Below are 14183 nucleotides of genomic sequence, written 5' to 3' on the forward strand. Positions count from 1 at the left end.
ATAAAATGCTAGTCCAGCTAAGTCTCTCTTTGTTTAAAATGTAAAAATAGCAAGAATGATTGCAATAATCAGTATGGTATGTCATTGTGTCTTTATATGTGAACAGTATTATTAAATCTTTCTAAAGAAAGGAACATATAACTAGAGAAAGTGGGTAGAGATTGGTGCTACATTTTAGATGTTATGTTTTCCTCTCTTGTCCTTCATATAACATTAATTATCTCAGTGAAAATAATTAAGTCATATATGATAGAATTTTAGTTGGTGTAATAATCATTGCATGTTGATTGATTAATCAGAAAAATTTAAACTTGGAAGGCACAGTTTCCCACTGTCTTCTGATTGTAGTTTGAAATAAGCAAGGAAATTTACTGCCCAAATCAAAGAGAAGTAGGAAGTTCATGATGACCATCTCAATTTTTTTCTCCTGGTACAGTTGCTTGCATTTACATAGAAGCCAGAACTGCCAGGAACCCTTATTACATGATTTTGTTATACACAGTAAGATCATTTTACTTAGCTTAAAACAACCAAATTCTTAAATAAATTTGGCTTAAATCTGAGAAGGTTTGGACTACAAAAAGCAATCAGAATAATAACACTTGTAAAAGCATGAAATAATATAACTTCTCTTTAGATAAAGAAGTACTATAAGGAGTAGGAAGTAGATTTCATAAAGCATTTACGTATTGAAGCATATCATTTGCTCCTTTTAACATTGATAATGCAGTATAAGAAGGCACTATATCATTTTAACTACAAAAATAATGCCATGTTCATGTAGAGGGAGCTACAAAATAATATATGTAAGGAGATGTACATAATGAAAACGAATTCAAAATAGTTTGCATGAACAGAGGAGGAGGCCTTCATAGATATTGCAGAAAAGATTGGGAATCTGTATTGCAATTGCTTGAATCAGGAGCAGTTAGGTGGTACAGTGGATGGAGCACCAGTCCTGGAGTCAGGAGGACCTGAGTTCAAATTCAACCTCAGACACTTAATAATAATTACCTAGCTTTGTGATCTTGGGCAAGTCACTTAACCCTATTGCCTTGCAAAAACAAAAGCAAAAAAAGTTTAATGACTAGATTTTGGGGGCAACTAGGTGTTGGATAGAGCAGCGGCCCTAGAGTCACAGAACCTGAGTTAAATATGGCCTTAGACACTTAATAGTAATCTAACTATGTGACCTTGGTTAAGTCACTCTTCATTGCCTTGCCAGAAAAAAGAAAGAAAGAAAGAAAGAAAGAAAGAAAGAAAGAAAGAAAGAAAGAAAGAAAGAAAGAAAGAAAGAAAGAAAGAAAGAAAGAAATTGCTTGAATCTATGCTTATTATGCAAATGTAAAGCCTAGATCAGATTGCCTTCTACTGGGGGGAAGGAGGGAGAAAAATTTTATAACTCTAAAACCTTGACAAAAAATGAATGGTAGTAACTACCAATGTGTGTAACTGGAAAACAAATTAAATATTCATATAATAAAAAGAAACCTACCAAAAAAATGAAAGAAATTGCTTGAAATGTGAATTTATATCCCAAAGGAAGGGTTTCTTGGAGAGCAGCATGTTAGGCTGTTAGAGCTTTTTTGATTCAAGATCTCTGTGCTTGTAGAAGATGATTGATAATTTTTGAGAATAGCTGAATGCCTCCAAGTAGCTTCCAATAATTCACTTTCTGCTTAGAAAGTTATACCTTAGGGAGAAGTTGCGATCTGAACTATTAGTCATTTCAGTGAATTAGATCTATTTGTTTGGCTCTTCTACTTCTGGGAATGGGCTTTGTCAAAATCATTGACCGGAAGTTTAATAATATGTTCAGAATATGAAGGAAAAGGTTATTGAGACTGGTTTTTTCCCTCCCTGTTCAAAATGTCCTCATCACTTGAGAGATCTACTACACAATTTTTTAAGACTCAGCTATTTTATTTTGTGATGTTTTCCCTGCCTTTTCTAACCCACTGTGATCTCTATCTTCTCTGAACTTATTTAACTTGTTATTGTCTGTATCATTCACTGGGCACTTACCTTTATCCCTCCATTGGTCTGTAGTCAACAGGGGCAAAAATAGTCAAATGACTCATAATCTAATGTATAGCTAGTCATCATTATATATGTGTGCATAGATGTATCCATATGCATTTGTACATACACACAGAATGCACCAATACAGGCAAGTACACAACTGTGTGTATGTAAATATGCATGTGTTTGTGTATATGTGTGTGTGTATGTGTGTGTAAATAACATCTCCTGAGCTAGATTATGAACTTCTACATACAAGACTGCTCTGTGGCAATACTCTTTACAAAGTTATCACCTGATCAGTATTTGTTGATCAATAACTGATCAATGTTTCAGAACGATTGCCATTTGCAAGTCTTCAGGAGTTGGCAAGAATAACTGTTGACGTTTATATTTCATAGTTACAGGATAAGTTTGACTTTCATCACTTTCAACTCCTCATTATCAGTTTGGGGGATTTTTCATATGATCCAAGATTTCCTTTCTTCCTCTGTCATTGTCTCCACTGAAATCAGATACTGGAACTAAATTGAATAAAGGCAAAATGCAGTTACGTGATAAACTGTATATGTGTGAGGCAGTAAAGGACTTAGTGAGTATTCATTGTTTTGGATTAAATGAGACATTACTCATTTAACAAATATATGAATTCCTAATGAATGTTGTAGAGAAATGTCCAGGGCCTATTATACAATAAAAAGTATGCTGAGTTTGAAGTCTAAAGGCACAAGTTCAAATCTGATTTCAGTCATATACTACCTAATTGACCTTGAACAAGTCTTTTAACCTCTCTTTACTTCATCTGATAATAGGGGGTGAGGTAATTAGAACAGACAGGTTCCTTCCAATCCTGGATCTGTCATCTGGAGGGAACCATCATTTCTTTTTAGGATTAGTAAAACTAGTTTCATGATGAGAGTGGTATTTGAACTTCTACTATGACTAACCAGCTCTTCTGAAAAGTATTTTTGGAAAACCATTGAAAAGTAACTAAAACTTCCATTCCCTTTGACTTAGAAAGTTTTCTTGTAGATAGTTAGGTGTTAGCTAGAGTTCAAATCTGCCTCAGATGTTTATAAACTGTGTCACCCCAGGAAAATCACACTTAACATTTGTTTGCCTCAGTTGCTTTATCTGTAAAATGGGAATAATAGTAGCACTCTCCTCTCAGAGTTGTTGTAAGGCTCAAATAAGATAATATTTGTAAATACTTTTCAAGCCTAAAGGGACTACATAGATGCTAGTTTATTATTATTATTATTGTTGTTGTTGTTGTTGTTGTTGTTGTTGTTGTTGTTATTACAATTATTATAATTATTCTAAATGAAAGGTCTGATAGTCTTCACATTTTTCTGTAGCACATTTTTTGAGGTAGTAAAGAATTAAAAACAAAGTAAATTCATAGATCTAGAGCAAGAAGGCACATCTATCTCTATTCCCATATTTTATAGGTGAAGAAATTGAGACCCAGAAGAGTTAAGTGAGTTAATCAAGTGTATATTAGTAGTAAATATAAAAAGCATTTGAATCTCAGTTTTCTGATGCTCAATCATAGTCCTAGGCTGCCCATATAGTGGCATGCCATTTTGGAGGATGGCTAAATAAATTGTAGTGCATGAATCTAATAATATGTTACTATGCCGTAAGAAAAGATAATTATGAGGAATACAGAGAAATATCAGGAGGTTTATATGAATTTGAACAAAGTGAAATGAACAAACTTGGAACCACACTGATGACAGTGCAAGTGGACAGAACAAAAAATATTATATAGCTGTCTGGTCCCAAAGAAGAGAGAAGAGAATATCATCCCTAACCTTTGCATAGCTTGGATATTATGGATTTAGCATACTGCATATGCTAGTTGACTTGATTGTTATATTGATGAGTTTTGTTGAAGCTTCCTACCACTACCACCTCTTTGTTAAAAGGGATGATTCTTGGTGGGAGAGGAGGAAAAAGAGATATATTTTGAAATGTGATCTAACTAGATGATATAGTGGATAGAGTGCAGGTCCTGGAATCAGAAAGACTCACCTTCCTGAGTTCATATCTGACCTCAAACTTGGCTGTGTGATTCTGGTCAAGTCTCTTAATCCTGTTTACCTCTGTTTCCTCATCTGTAAAATAATGTGAGGAAGGAAGTGGAAACTACTGCATATCTTTGCTGAGAAAATCTCAAAGGGGATCATAAAGAGTGAGATGCAACTGAAATGACTCAACAACCAAAATGATATAAAAACAAAATATTAATAAAAAATTGTTACAAAGAAATATGGGTGATATTTTAATTTGCAGAGATAATAACTGCATTTTAGTTAAAGGGAACAGTTTAAACAAAGACAAAAATGGTAGGAAAGTATGAGAATCATTTTAAGAAAACAAATAGACTAGCTTGACTGATAACATAGCATGCATAATGGGAAAGGTAGAAGATATAGATAGGTTAAAGCCAGAAATAGGAGGACCTGAAATATTGATAATTTGCTTTATACGTGAGACAATAGGGAATTGCCATTGACAGTTTTCAAGCAGGGAAGTGGCTTGATTAAAGCTGTACATTATAAAAATTAATCTGAAATGGGAGGGTAGGGAAATTAGTCTATACAAAGACTGGAAAAGAAGGCCGCCTTAATGGAAGAGGAAAATGAGAAAGGGGTGGTAGTGAGTGACAGTGGAGACAGGAGCCCATAGAATATCCTGCCTGGGTGTGAAGAGGTGAGTAAGAGAGTTACCAAGACAGTCTCTTGTGTATTGTGACTCTGGAAGACAAGGAGAATTAAGTGTCTTTATCATTGTTCTCGTTTTCATTAATACTATTGTTGTTCCTATTGCTTTCACTTTAGTGGCTAGCCTTGGAATCATCTCTAACTCAGCTGTCAGCATTATCAGCCAAGACCCAGAATGGAGTGGGTCTTAGTAAATGAAGTGACCTTTCCTGTGAAAGAGGTTTATCTTGAGCAGAGTTTGAATCAGCAAAAGGGAGCTTGGAAGCTTGTCTGTTGCATGTGTTCTTTGCATTCTATAAATAGCAGGATCCTGGACGATGGTAGCATCAGAACAGACCTTTCATCAGGATGATACTCACTTAAACTACCAAAAAATGAGGAGAAATAATTTTCTTTATCATGATAAGCAGTAATAGACTTAAAAGTGTTTTTTCATTGTATAGAATGAATGCCCTTTAACTTACTGCCTATATGTGACACATCCATCTAGTGTGTCTTAGCAGCACACAATAATGATGCTCATGCTTGTGGTCTTTAGATGATAATAAAGAATATCTTGTCTAATTTACATTTATTATGTAAGCTCTTTGGGTATTTTAGTATGTTATGAATTGATTTATTTTCTATAGTATATTACAATATATCACTGAATCAAAAAAATTTACAAGAGAATTGTGACCTGCTTTTATAATAAGAGTTGAAAAAAATTTTTGTTATTTTTATTTAAATCATAAAAAGATAACTTATTTAATTTTGTTTTATAGTTAAAAAGTTATTCGTGTTTCAGAAAACCTGAATTAAAGGAATGATTTTCTTTAAAAATATATCACTGGAGCATTTACTATTTCACATTATAGAGCTTATAGTATGATTTAATTTTGTGCATTTATAAGTTGAAATGGGAAAAAAGTTTGTTTAGAAGGTAGCATGTAATTTTATTCCCCCAAAAGACAATAAAAAAATCAGTTATATATTTAACTAATCACTTTATTTTATATAGATATATATACACATATATATTATACAAGCAAAAAGCAACTTTGATTTGTAGTAAACTATATTTATTCATAAGCATATAGATTGGAATACTGTTTTGGTTTAATTAGCTAGCAACACCAGTATGTATTAATAATAGGAATTAAATACAACAGAACAAATAACATTAGGAAACAGAAAAAAATGTTTTGACAAATAATAAATAGTATCTTGACCAGATAATTAGAAGAATAAAAGAAATAAAGAAGATAGGGAAGAGAGAAGAAAAAAAAGGGGGGAAAGATTTTTTTGATGATCAAACATTTATAGAGAATCATTTGTTGAGAATGGAAGATAGCTGGGAATAGACTGAAAAGTTACAGAAATTCTTAATGAGTAGATTAAAAACCTTAGTATTTGTCTCTTTTTTCCTCCTATTGTCTGTCCTTGGCTCTTTCCTTCCAGCTTAGTCCAGAGACATCTTAGATTGCATTTCTATCATAAGAATCTCTCAGCACAGATAACAAAGCTTCTACTGTATTTGATAAATGAAATTAAATAAGAGACAATTGAACCACTGACCCAGAGGTTCCCCACCCCTGAATTAAACAGAAAGCTTCAAGATTTTTTTATATAGCATGGTAAGGTACATACATCTTCTTAAAAAGTGAAAAAAAAAATAGGGGTTTAAAAAAAAGCAGAATTTTGTGAGACTTTCCCCAACAAAAAAAGAACTTTTTTTTTGAAAAAAAAAAAACCTTATGCTGAACACCTAGATGACTTGGGGGCACATATAACAATCTTTGTAGTTTTACCCTTTCCCCCATTAGTAGAAGGAGATACAGAAGATGTAAAGTTTTATCTTTTTTATTAACTGGTTCAAAGTTTAACTATAACATAGTGGGATGTTAGAATTCTTTTGTGTGAATGGAATATTTCAAGTTGTAATTATTTCACCTTTTCTTTTATTTTAGTATAAAGATGCATTTATGAAAGCCAATCCTGGCTACAAATGGTGTCCTGCAACAAATAAACCTGTGAAATCCCCAACACCCGCTGTTAATACTCGAAAAAAGCTGTGGGCCTTTCCATCTGACTCTGGAAAAGATTTACCAAGCCCCAAGAAAGCAAAGACTGAAGAAATGCCTCAGCTTAACTTTGGGATGGCAGGTGAGTTGGTCTCTTATTACCTCCTCTCCTTCCCTGTTATTAAATCTTGACAAGATTTCCAACCACAGGAATTGTTATGAGTGGACTAATTAATGGGTAGTCTACCTAAAAGCAATAAAATTGAATGATTTTATACTGTTCAGCATCAGTAATAAAAATGAGGTTTAAGTTGGGTAGACATCATTAATGCTTGAAAATGTTCATAGTGACAGTGGGATCAAGAATTGCCAATTTAGAAAACCGTAGTCCTCCTATGAATAATCTAGACATTTCTAGAAACAAGAGTCAAAGAAACAAATTGACAGAATTGAATAAAATGGAATATCTGATTTTCCAAGACCTAAAGGTCAGAATGTATCCACCTGTACTGCTAGTTTGAAACAGAAGTGATTTTGATATATTCCAAAAAGACTGTATTTGTGTGTGAATCTCCCCCCCCCCCACTGGGGTAGGAGCTTTAAAATCTAAAGTAAAACCATTAGAAATAGGAGCTTTCATTCTGAGTCATGGAATTTAAAAGCTTTTATTAGTTTATATAGGGAAAAGCTTTTACTTACTCTGAAACTGATCCAATTTAAACTTTGCATGTCCTGGATGCCACCATATTAAAATCTTAGATGGAAAGTATTATATGAGATAAACCAGAGGGGCAAATGAAATATGACAGGTATTAGTCAGAGAGGAGACTATAGTGCATTATATATTTTTTCCACAGTTATACTGAATTTTCCTTAAAAATAAGATTATTAATTTATTGTTCCAAACTTACTTTTCTTTTCAAATTTTCCACATCATTTCTTCGTTAAACCCTCTTTGCTGAAGACTGTCTTATACTTTACCAAAAAGAAATTCCCTTTGTTTTTCTAGAACTCCCTTTTATTATCCCCTCCTTCCTGCTCACATGACTGAGATATCATCTCCCAATACTTCCTCCTTATCTTTAGCATCTAGCATGATGTCACTTTTCTACTTGTTAAGGTTAACTCCTCCAAGTTCACATCTTTAATTTTTTTTATTTTTTATTTATTAATTTAGTTTTATTTTTCCAATTACATGAAAGGTAGTTTTCACCATTCAACCATATGCAAATTTATAAGTTCAGATTTTCTACCACCCTCCCATTCCTCACCCCTCCCCATGATGGCAAACAATCTGGTAAAATTTATACATGTACAATTGTGTTTTTTTTTTTATTATTTTTTGAATTTTACAATTCCCCCCCCATCTAGCTTCCCTCCCCCCCCCAGAAGGCAGTCTGATAGTCTTTACATTGTTTCCATGTTATACACTGATCAAAATAGAACGTTTTGAGAGAGAAATCATATCCTTAAGGAAAAAATAAAATAGATAGCAAAATTATATAATAAAAAACTTTTTTAAAAAAATTAAAGGTAATAGTCTTTGGTCCTGTTTCAACTCCACAATTCTTTCTTTGGATTCAAATGGTATTCTCCATTTCAGATACCCTAAAATTGTCCCCGATTGTTGCACTGATGGAATGAGCATGTCCTTCAAGGTGGATCATCACCCCCATGTTGCCGTTAGGGTGCACAATGTTCTTCTGGTTCTGCTCCTCTCTCTCAGCATCAGTTCATGTAAATACTTCCAGGCTTCTCTGAATTCCCATCCCTCCTGGTTTCTAATATAACAGTAGTGTTCCATAACATACATATACCACAATTTGTTCAGCCATTACCAAATTGATATTCACTCAATTTCCAATTCTTTGCACCACAAATAGGGCTGCTATGAATATTTTTGTACAAGTGATGTGTTTACCCTTTTTCATGATCTCTGTAGGTTATAGAACCAGTAGTGGTATTGCTGAATAAAAAGGGTATGTACATTTTTATTGCCCTTTGGGGCACAATTCCAGATTACTCTCCAGAAAGGTTGGACCAGTTCACAACTCCACCAAAATGTATTAGTGTCCCAGATTTTCCACAGCCCTTCCAACATTGATTATTGTCCTTTCTGGTCATATTGGCCAATCTGAGAGGTGTGCTTTAATTAGTATTTCTCTAATTAATAATGATTTAGAGCAATTTTTCATATGACTGTGGATACAGATTTCCTTATCTGTAAATTGCTTCTGCATATCCTTTGATTATTTGTCATTTGAGGAATGGCTTTTTTTTTTATAAATTTGACTCAGTTCTCTACATATTTTAAAAATGAGTCCTCTGTCAGAAATACTAATTGTAAAAATTGTTTCCCAATTTACTACATTTCTTTTGATCTTGGTTACAGTAGTTTTGTTTGTGTAAAAGCTTTTTAATTTAATGTAATCAAAATTATCTAGGTTATCTACAATGGAGAATACCATTTGAATCCAAATCTAGTGTGTTTTTAATGATGTTCTCCATCTCTTCCTTGGTCATAAACTGCTTCCCTTTCCATAGATCTGACAGGTAAACTATTCCTTGATCTCCTAGTTTGCTTATTATATTGACTTTTATGTCTAAATCCTGTATTTCTTTTGTTCTTATCTTTGTATAGGGTGTGAGATGTTGGTCTAATCCAAGTTTCTGCCATATTAACTTCCAATTTTCCCAAAAGGTTTTATCAAAGACAGAGTTTTTTACCATCAGCTAGACTCTTTGGTTTATCAAACAGCAGATTTCCATAATCATTTCCTACTATCTATTTTATCTAGTCTATTCCACTGATCCACTACTCTATTTCTTAGCCAATACCAGAGAGTTTTGAAGACCAATGCTTTAATAACATAATTGTAGATCTCAGAGGGCTAAACCACCTCCTTTTGCATTTTTTTAAATTAAATCCCTAGGAAATTCTTGACTTTTTATTTCTCCACATGAATTTACTTTCAATTTTTCCTAACTTATTAAAGTAATTTTTTGGAATTTTGAGTCACAGGGCAATAAGTAGTTTAATTTAGGTAGACTGTCATTTTTATTATATTAGCTCTGGCTATCCGTGAGCAGTTGCTATTTGCCATTATTTAAATGTGACTTTATTTGTATTAGAAGTGTTTTGTAGTTGTTTTCATAGAGTTTCTGAATCTGCCTTGGCAGGTAGACTCCCAAGTATTTTTATATTGTCTGAAGTTACTTTGAATGGGATTTCTCTTTCTAGCTCTTGTCCTATATCTTGTGAGTAATATATAGAAATGCTGTGGATTTATGAGGGGTTATTTTATATTCTGCTACTTTGCTAAAGTTATTAATTGTTTCTAGTAGATTTTAGATGAGTTCTTTAGGGTTTTCTAGGTATACCATCATGTCATCTGCAAAGAATGAGAGTTTTCTTTCTTCCTTCCCAATTCTAATTCCTTCAATTTCTTTTTTTCTCTTATTCCGAAAGCTAACATTTCTAACACAATATTAAACAGTAGTGGTGATAATGGGCATCCTTGTTTACTCCTGATCTTATTGGAAATACCTCTAGCTTATCCCCATTGCATATAATGCTTTTTGATGTTTTCACATAGTTGCTGCTTGTCATTCTAAGAAACAATCCATTTTTTCTATGCTCTTTAGTATCTTTAGTAGTTTTTGTCAAAGGCTTTTTTAACATCTATTGATATAATCATATGATTTCTGATAGGTTTGTTATTGATGTAGTTAATTAAGCTAACAGTTTTCCCAATATTGAACCAACCCTGCATTCCTGGGATAAATCCTGCTTGGTCATAGTTATTATCCTAGTGATAACTTTACTAAGATTTTATTTAACATTTTTGCCTCTATATTCATTAGGGAGATAGGTCTATAATTTTCTTTCTCTGTTTTGACTCCTTCTGGTTTAGGTATCAGCACCTTATTGGTTTCATAGAACAGGCAAACTTCTGTCTTCACCTGTTTTGCCAAAGAGTTTATATAGAATTGGAACCAATTGTTCCTTGAATGTCTGATAGAATTCACTTGTGAATCCATCTGGTCCCAGATAAATTTTTAGGGGGTTCAGTAATGTCCTGTTGAATTTCTTTTTCTTAGATAGGGTCATTTAGTTATTTAATTTCCTCTTCATTTAACTTGGGCAACTTAAATTTTTGTAAATATTCATCCATTTCACTTAGACTATCAAATTTATTGGCATACAGTTGGGTAAAATAATTCCAAATTGTTAACTTTAATTTTGTTGTCTTTTTTTAATCAAATTAACCTGAGGTTTATCAATATTATTGGTTTTTTCAGAAAATCAACTCTTGGTTTTATTTATTAGTTCAAGAGTTTTCTTGCTTTTGATTTTATTAATATATCCTTTAATTTTTAGAATTTCTAATTTGGTATTTAATTGATTTTTTCCAATTTGTTCTTTCTCTAATTTTTTAGTTGCTTGTTTAGTTCATTGATTTCCTCTTTCTCCAATTAATTCATGTGAGCATTTAAAGATATAATAATCCTTTGACATTTGCCTTGGACGTTTTGGCATGTTGCCTTATTATTGTCATTATCTAGGACAAAATAATTCTTTCTATAATTTGTTGTTTGATCCACTCATTCTTTAAAATGAGGTTATTTAGTTTCCAATTAATTTTAGCTCTATCTCTCCCTGGCCCATTTTTGCATGTGATTTTTTTTTTGCATTATGATATGAGAAGGATGTATTCACTTATATCTGCTTTTCTGCATTTGATTGTTAGGTTTTTATGCCCCAGTGTGGTCAATTTTTGTGTAAGTGCAACGTACTGCAGATAAAAAATATATTCCTTTCTATCCCCATTCAACTTTCTCCAAAGCTTCTATCATGTCTAACTTTTCTAATACTCTATTTACCTCCTTAACTTCCTTCTTGTTTATTTTATGGTTCGATTTATCTGAATCTGAGAGTGGTAGATTGAGGTCTTGCACCATTAGAGTTTTGCTGCCTATGTCTTCCTAAAACTCATTCCACTTCTTCTTTAAGAATTTGGGTGCTATGCTACTTGGTGTATACATATTTAGTATTGAAATTGCTTCATTGTCTACGATACCTTTTAGGAGCATATAGCTTTCTTCTTTGTCTTTTAATGAGATCTGTTTTTTTCAGCTGCTTCGTCTGAGACAAAGATTGCTACCCCTGCTTTTTTCACTTCAACTAAAGCAAAATATATTTTGCTCCAGTCTTTTACCTTTACTCTGTATGTATCTCTGCTTCAATTGAGTTTTCTGTAAGCAGCATATTGTAGGATCTGGTTTTTAATCTGGATTAAATCTATTTGCTTAAATTTTATGGGAGATTTCATCCCAGTCACATTCAAAGTTATAATTACTAACACTTTATTGCCCTCCATCCTATCTTCCCTCTGTTTATATTTCCCTCTTTTTCATTTTGTCCATATTCCCCAGTATTTTGTTTCTGAATACCACCACCTTCAATATGTTTGTGTCCCCCCTTATATCCAACCCCTTCCCTTCCTTTCTCCTTTTCTTTTGCCCCTTCTTCCTTCTGTTACTTCCTCTTTTCCTCACTCCTCCCCCTTTCACCCTTTAATATTTGAAAGATAAGAAGTTTCTAAAGTGAGTGTGTGAATGTTAACTTTAGGTCTAATCTGAGGAGGGTGAGATTCAGGCAGCTCTCATCTCCTCCTTTTCCCCCCTCTATTGCAATGGGTCCTTTGTACTTCTTCATGTAATTTGATTTGCTACAATTGTGTTTAACATTTTTCTATATTAGTCATGTTGTAAAAGAGAATTTAGAATTAAGGGAAAAACTATGAGAAAGAAAGGAAAAACAAAATAAGATTTTTTTAAGTTAACATAGAATGCTTTGCTTTGCATTCAGACTTTATAGTTTTTCCCTCTGGGTGTGGATGGCATTTTCTATAATAAGTCTCTCAAAATTTTCCTTCACGACTGAACTATTGGAAGAAGCTGTGTTCCATCATTGCTAATAAATTAATAATGTCATTGTTAATATGTACTATCGTCTCAGTTCTGCTCACTTCACTCAGCATCAGTTATTGTAAGTCTTTCTATGTTTCTCTAAAACCTGGCTACTCATTCATGTACCACAATTTGTTGAGCCAATACCAAATTGATGTGTTTCCTCATTTTCCAATTCTTTGCCACCAAAAAAGATCTGTTACAAATGTTTTTGAACATATGGGACTTTCACCATTTGTATGATCTCTTTAGGATACAGATCTAGTACAGGTATCTGGATTAAAGGGTATGCAATAGTATTATTCTTTGGGTATAGTTCTGAATTGCTCTCTAGAATAGTTGGATCTGTTCACAACTGCATCAACAATGCATTAGTGTCCCATTTTCCTACATCCTTTTCCAATATTGGTCATTTTCCTTTTTTGTCATCTTAGCCAATCTGATAAATGTGAAGGGTACCTGAGATTTGTTTTAATTTGCATATCTCTAATCAATAATTATTTGAAGCATTTTTTCATGTGACTATAAATAGTTTTAATTACTTGATCTGAAAACTCTTCATATCCTTTGAACTATCATAATTAGAGAATTATTTATATTCTTATAATTTGATTCAGTTTACTATATATTTTAGAAATAATCCCAGTCACACATCACCTATGAAAATTGTTTCCCAGCTGTCAGAATTCTTTCAAAATTTGGCTACATTGGTTTTATTTATGAAAACATTTTTTAATTTAATATAGTTGAAATAATTCAATTTGCAATTTCTAAACTTTTCCTTTCTTCATAGATTCAACAGTTAGAGTATTTCTTGTTCTCTTAATTGGTCTATGGTATGACCCTTTTAAATCCTGTACCCATTTCGACCTTATAGGGTATAAGATTTTGGCTTATGCCTAATTGGGCAAAATAACTTTGAATTATTACTTTAATTTCCTCATTGATGTTGAGTTCACCCTTTACATTTAAAAAAAATTTATTTACTTTTTTAACTTAATTTACCTTTTAATTTTTGATAATGGTAATTTAGATCTTTCTTTTTTTAAATTAGATTAACCAAAGGTATGTCTATATGATTTTCTTTCAATTTTATTAATTTCTCCTTTGATTTTCATAATTTCTAATTCATATTTAATTGAGGATGTTTAATTTATCCCTTTTTTAGCTTTTTTAGTTGCATACTCAATTCATTGATCTCCTCTTCCTCTATTTTATTCATTTAATCATTTAGAGATATAAAATTTCCCCAAATAACTGCTTTGGCTGCATCCCACAAGTTTTAGTATTATGTTTTATTCTGTTATTGTCTTAAATGAAATTGTTGATTATTTCTGTTTTGTTGTTTGATCTACTCATTCTTTAAAATTAGGTTATTTAATTAACAAATAATTTTAGTTTATATTTTCGTGATACTTTATTATATATAATTTTTATTGCATCATGATCCGAAAAG

The 14183-nt window shown here is 32.4% G+C and overlaps 1 protein-coding gene across 16 annotated transcripts in view; it reads left to right on the plus strand.

The window, feature by feature from the left end:
- LOC141507078 (HMG box transcription factor BBX-like) overlaps positions 1–14183 on the plus strand; it is a 369819-nt gene that overhangs the window by 236931 nt on the left and 118705 nt on the right. For all 16 annotated transcript variants that reach the window (XM_074214420.1, XM_074214422.1, XM_074214417.1 and 13 more), the window contains one exon: positions 6701–6896. In XM_074214420.1, the coding sequence (XP_074070521.1) occupies positions 6701–6896 (196 nt within the window). The remainder of the gene's footprint in view (positions 1–6700; positions 6897–14183) is intronic.

Source organism: Macrotis lagotis, chromosome 1 (assembly GCF_037893015.1).
Source record: "Macrotis lagotis isolate mMagLag1 chromosome 1, bilby.v1.9.chrom.fasta, whole genome shotgun sequence".
Taxonomy (NCBI): Eukaryota; Metazoa; Chordata; class Mammalia; order Peramelemorphia; family Peramelidae; genus Macrotis; species Macrotis lagotis.